Source organism: Mus caroli, chromosome 7 (assembly GCF_900094665.2).
Source record: "Mus caroli chromosome 7, CAROLI_EIJ_v1.1, whole genome shotgun sequence".
Classification (NCBI taxonomy): domain Eukaryota; kingdom Metazoa; phylum Chordata; class Mammalia; order Rodentia; family Muridae; genus Mus; species Mus caroli.
The window spans coordinates 19,229,637-19,235,438 of record NC_034576.1 but is presented as its reverse complement, the minus strand read 5'-3'; the positions used below and the strand labels follow the sequence as shown (position 1 = coordinate 19,235,438).

General features: G+C 48.6%; 1 protein-coding gene across 3 annotated transcripts in view; it reads left to right on the top strand.

Moving 5' to 3' along the window:
- Window positions 1-5,431, top strand: part of Igsf23 (immunoglobulin superfamily member 23) — a 17,007-nt gene extending 11,576 nt beyond the window's left edge. For all 3 annotated transcript variants that reach the window (XM_021168817.2, XM_021168816.1, XM_029480044.1), the window contains 3 exons: window positions 957-1,226; window positions 3,413-3,582; window positions 4,483-5,431. In XM_021168817.2, the coding sequence (XP_021024476.1) occupies window positions 957-1,226; window positions 3,413-3,582; window positions 4,483-4,488 (446 nt within the window). In that variant the 3' untranslated portion in view covers window positions 4,489-5,431. The remainder of the gene's footprint in view (window positions 1-956; window positions 1,227-3,412; window positions 3,583-4,482) is intronic.
- The last annotated feature ends 371 nt before the right edge of the window (window positions 5,432-5,802 follow it).

Sequence of the window (5,802 nt, the reverse complement as noted above, 5' to 3'; positions counted from 1 at the left end):
CCTGCCTAGAATCCCCCAGTGAGGGGCTGGGGGTGTGGCTCAGTGGTAGAGCCCCTGCCTAGAATCCCCCAGTGAAGGGCTGGGGGCGTGGCTCAGTGGTAGAGCCCCTTCAAGGATCCCCTGTGATTCAGTGGGTAAAAAGCATCTGTCACCAAATCTAATGAGCTGAGTTTAAGCCTCAGAACCCACATGGTAGGAGGGAACCAGCTCTAACAAATTGTCCTCTGACATCTTCATACATCCTCCACACCCCACAAACCCACATAAAGTAAAAATAAGTTTTAAAGAAATATACTATTTTGGGATAGCATTGGAAATGTAATTGAGGAAAATATGTAATAAAAAAAAAGAAATATACTAAAGAAATCTTAAAACAAAATGCTCAGTTATGTTTGATGAATGAGGCACTCAGGAGGCAGAGGCAGGTAAATCTCTGTGCATTTGAAGGCAGTCTGGTCTACATAGCAAGTTCCAGGACAGCCAGAGCTATATAGGGAGACTCAGTATAAAAATAAAACAAATCAAGCAATAATAATAATACTCAGTTATAATAGAACTAGTTTAAATGTCCCTAGCTTTACTGAATACTTAGTAGCCTAGTATTATTATTACTAGTATAATTAATTCTGTGACTACTGACACTGTGATGGCCACATGCAATGGAACATAGGAGCTTGTGAGCCCCAGTAGGGCTGTACTAATGAATGCATGAATGACAGAGGGCAAATGAATGCATGAGTGAATGAATTTATGAATGAATGAATGAATGTGAGTGAATGAATGAATGAGAGTGAATGAATGAATTAGAGTGAATGAATGAACGAATGAGAGTAAGTGTGTGTGTGTGTGTGTGTGTGTGTGTGTGTATGTATATGTATGCATGTAACTGTATGGGGCAGAAGAGATGCCAGTGTCTCTGGGAGGTCACCTGGAGGTCTTGCTCTCTGTTCCCACAGACAATCCCAGCCTGATCCAACTGGTGACCTTCCCAGAGTCTTCCAAGGGCATAATCTACAGTGACCTTAACTACTCTGTGATCCTGCAGTGGATGGTGACCATGGACCCAGAGCCTGTGCTGAGCTGGACCTTTGATGGAAAGCCATGTGGAACTGGGGAGAAGCTATTTATCCGGCGACTGTCCCCAAATCAGCTGGGCACTTACCTGTGCATAGCCAGGAACACAGACAAAGAGCTGGTCTCTGAGCCGGTGACTGTCTCATTGAGCCGTAAGTGTCCCCGCGATCTCTGTACCCACATGGGTCTGCAGCTGGCTTCCTGTAGCCACCCCAGATCTTTATAGCCAAAATGTCACTCCATATTTTCTTCTACTTGGTAGGCTGTGGCTTAGTAGCCTTTTTTTTTTTAATTTTCTCTCATGTATATCTGCGTGAATGTCTGCATGTGTATCTCTGTACATATGAAGGCCAGAGACTGATAGGTCTTCCTTAATGGCTCCCCATCTTGTTCGCTGAGGCAGGGTTTCTCAGCTGAACTCAAAGCCCACCGATACTAGCCTAGATGCCCAGGTGTTCTGGGATTCATCTCCAACTCCCCATCACCTCTCAGGTTCTGGGGTTAGAAGCAGGTCATCTGCCTGACATTTACTGTGAGTCCAGAAGGTCCCAACACTGCTCCTCGCATTGCACAGAGAGTACTTTATCCCTTGGCCCATCCCCCAGCCCTTCCTTAACCCATTTTATATATGACAGACTTGGCCTTGGGGGTCCTTAGCCGATACCCTCCCCTAACACCACCAAGGTCCAACTTGGTAAAGGGATGAGTTTTATTGGGGTTACTTACATAAATGTGGGTGAAGTGTTACTAACAGGAACACAGAGGACTCAAAGACAGCTTTATCACCAAAGCCCACCCCACCATGAGTGACAGCTTACATAGCTGGGAACCTGGAGCCCAGCACGGAGACAGCCAGGAGTGTCAGCTTCAGCACAGGACACCGCAGGACCAAGTTCTCAGCCCGAGACAGGGAGGGGAACAAGGGAGAGGGGGAGGAGGTATATGTCCCGGAGGTACAAGGAGGTACAAAGGACCGGCTCTGGACAGAAAGAAAACAGAGGTGACCCATGGGGAAATGGCTATTTATAAAGGTACAAGAAGCCCTGCAGTAGGATAGGTGTTTAATTTTAGTCAGGCATGTTAATTAGGGCAGCCAAAGGGAGCTTTTGATTGCTGGACTTCAATACTTTGATAGCTGGATCTAGGTAGTCAGCTTCAGGGGGTGTGGCCAAATAAGGGAGTAGACCTTGGTGGCTAGCTTTAGGAATGTAACCTAACAATTTTTAACAAGTTAGAGGGAATAGGGGAGAAGGGCAAGGCCTGCCAGAGCCGTGATAGTCTTGCTGGGGCTGGCAGGGTCCTTCAGGTTTACCTGTGGGTGTCTCCTCAGCTGGGCTTGTCTAAGAGCTTGTCAGCAGCCACTACTTAGATAAACTTACCAGGAGCCTACAGCCAGTTCCAGAGACTCCGGAAGCTGTTTGGAGTTCCTTGCTTCCTGCCTTAAGGACCTTTATCTCCAGGATGGAGGCTTTCACACCCCGCCCTCCTCCGGGACTTCCTTTTGTTACACTTTGCTTTTACATCCTGTGTCTGAAGAAGTTTCCTAGGCAGGTGATGGTGGCACATACCTTTAATCGCAGCACTCTGTGGGAGGCAGAGGCAGGTGGATTGCTGCAGGGGAGGGGAAGCTGGAACCAGGCAGGTTGCCAGGCCTATGGAGTGCAACAGGCAGGCTGGGCACAGTGGGTGGCTAGGAGCCAAGTGGGGAGGGAGAGGGACCTAGCAGGAAGTGGTGCAATAGGCTAGAGCAGCTTCAGCGATGAATGTGATGAATGCGGAGAGAATTCTCTTCCCCGAGGTGTTACATACAGCTCTATAAGACAGACACTCCAGACAGTCTTTGGTGAAATAACTTTATTCCTTGTGGGTAGAGGCTTATATACATTTTGGGGTGGGTGGGGTCTAAAGGCAGATGTTTCCTATTGGCTTGGTCTGAGATGTTAGGGACGACTCATCTGCATGTGGAAGGACTTCAGGTGTTGTCCCTACTTGACTGATTGCCGCAGTCCTCTCCATGGGGTGTGGTGGTCATGTTTTCCAGGTCAGGAACCTGGTCAGGAGTAGATTAAACGCCTACCGTTCTCAGATATGAGAATTACTGGGGTTTCTAAATCTGCTTGACCTTTCCAAGTTTTCTGTCCGGTGGTACTGTCCACTGCCCCACAGGGGTTGGGAGAGGAAGAGGAGAGAGAGAGACATGGATGAGCTTGGAAATACAAGGAAGAGATGGGTATGTGGAGACCACAGTGTGCAGAGGAGCCTGAGTTCTAAGTTGACAGGAATTGAGGTGGAGAGGTGGAGGGTGGCTCCTTCAGTCTCCTCTTCCCTCGGTTCCCAGCAGCCACCGGGGCTCCCACAGTTCCAGCTCCCACAGTTGCCTATCCCATGAAGCCGAACGACTACATGTCGGTCTCAGGAGGATTCGCCATAGCCCTCATCGTAGCGGCCACCATCGGAGGATTAGCCCTGATCGGATCTGTCTGCTTCTATATAGTGCTGGCACTTAAGGTAATTCCGTTCCTCCCACTGGTCCACCAGAGGGCATCCACTCCAGCCCACTTGGGCTCAATTTGAATCACTCTACCAGTGGAATAAGCTCAATCCCAGCTTTATAGATGAGGCACAGACAAGTCAAAACATTAATTCCGAGCCACACAGCAACAATTTAAACTCTGACCAAAAGAAAAAAACAAAACAAAACAAAACACCAACCCAACCTACCCATGGGAAAGAATGACTTTGACCCCAGAGGTGCCCATCTGACTCACTAATACCCAAAGTGACAAGAGAAGCTATAAGTGCTTGCCCAGCTGCCGTGGCTCACATCCGTTTAGGGAAGCTGTGGAGAAGTGGAGTCTCTTTGGGGCTCAGTGTGCCCATCTGCAAAATGGGAATGGTCATAACCACACCCCCAACCCACAGACCGACATGAATCTGAACCAGCTTTAAGCAGTAGTGGGCTTTGTGACTGCCTCATCCCATCCACTCTGTGTGTCATGAGGGAGGCAAACATGATCAACAAAAATGAGTATGAAGGATGGGAACTCAGGAAGGGAGATGGGTATCGTCAGGGAGGGGGAGGGTAGCATCAGGGGCGATGACAGAGAGGGAGGACCCCTCCTTCAGAGAGAGAAGACAGCTAAACAAAGCCTTGGGCAGCAGAGAGGGTTCGGCTGGCAAATTAACCTGCTGCCAAGCCTGAGGGTCTGAGTTTGATCTCCAGGAACCAACATGGTGGGAGGAGACGATGCCGGAGCATGCACACACATGTACACACCTGGAAATTATAAAATAATGCTTCTACACATGAATTTGGAGGGATTACAGAGCAATACATAGCAGTGATGTGCTCTCTTTTTCTCCCCTCCCTCCTCCATCCCCTTACAATCTTTACTGCCGAACCCACAGAAATAAGGAACGTGCAGCTAAGCCATGAGCTCATGAATCTCTACCCGAAGCCGATCCCAGGACAGGAGTCTCAGGACAGGAAGAAATGGCCCCTGTCAAGCTCCACCTCCCTCCCATTTGTGCCCAAGATGTCTCCAGCTAAATAAAGCCTTTTCTGTCTTCCTGCCGGCTGCCAATACCCCATCTTCACAGTCCACCCATTCCGAGAACACTGTCTCTATTCTTCTGCCTCATGGACTGCAAACAAGAGAAACTCCCTGGCTTAGTTGAAGGGAGGGGAGGGATAACAGGAGGAAGAATTTGACAGAAGTCATGAAGATTTCCCAGAATCCAAGGGTGTATCTGTCAGCCTCAGCAAGGTAACAAATTGCCTCTGGAATCTAGCAGCTTGAAATAACAGCCATTTGTGCAGATTGCAATTCTGTGGCTTAGGCTGTAGGTTAGGCTCGGCAGATGGGGGCTTGCTGCAGTATCTGTGGTCCAGTGACTGACTGTCTGGAGGGGCAACATCAGTGGAAACAGCTGGCACTCCTTGGTGTCCTCTCATGTTCAAAAAGGTAAATGCCAACTGATTACAAGGCCTCTGGCTCAGAACCGAACACCATCGTTGCCATCCCATTGGCTGGAGGAAGTCACATGACCGGCCCAAGAGGTGGGGGCCCTGGCTCTACCTCTTCCTGCTGTCAACCCACCTTCTCTTCCTTACAGTCTTGCTCTTAAGGAATTCACGTGCTGTGTCTTCTTCACAGCCCCCTCCCTCTTTTCTCCTTTCTCTTTCATTGCGTTATCCCAGAATTTCTGTCCCTGGGATTTGACCAACTCGGCCAGCTTGCTTACAACATGTAACATCTGTTGGACAGATGTTTTTGTACACTATGTAAAGATGTGTCTCTGTCCTTATTTGCCTGCCCAAAGCCCTTCTGATTGGTCAAAATAAAAAACCTATAGCAAAAGGCAGCGTAGTTAGTAAGATGGGACATCTGGCAGGGAGAGGAACTCTGGGAAAGAGAGAAAAACATGAGAGATTTGCCACCCAGACTGAGAGGAAGTTGGACTTATGAAACTGAGGCGCTATAACCAACCATGTGGCAGACACAGACTAGTAAAGCAGGTTAATTTCAGTTTGGAGCTAGTTGGGGAGCAAGCCTAGAATAGGGCCTAGGCATTTATTAGTAAACGCAAGCCTCTGTGTCGTTATTCTATTCGGGAGATGGGGTAGGCATAGAAAAGCCAGAATGGTTACAGACGTCCCTGGTTTCCTGCTGCAATGGGCACAGAGATACAGGATGCCATCACAGGACCTGGGACAGCAGAAAACGT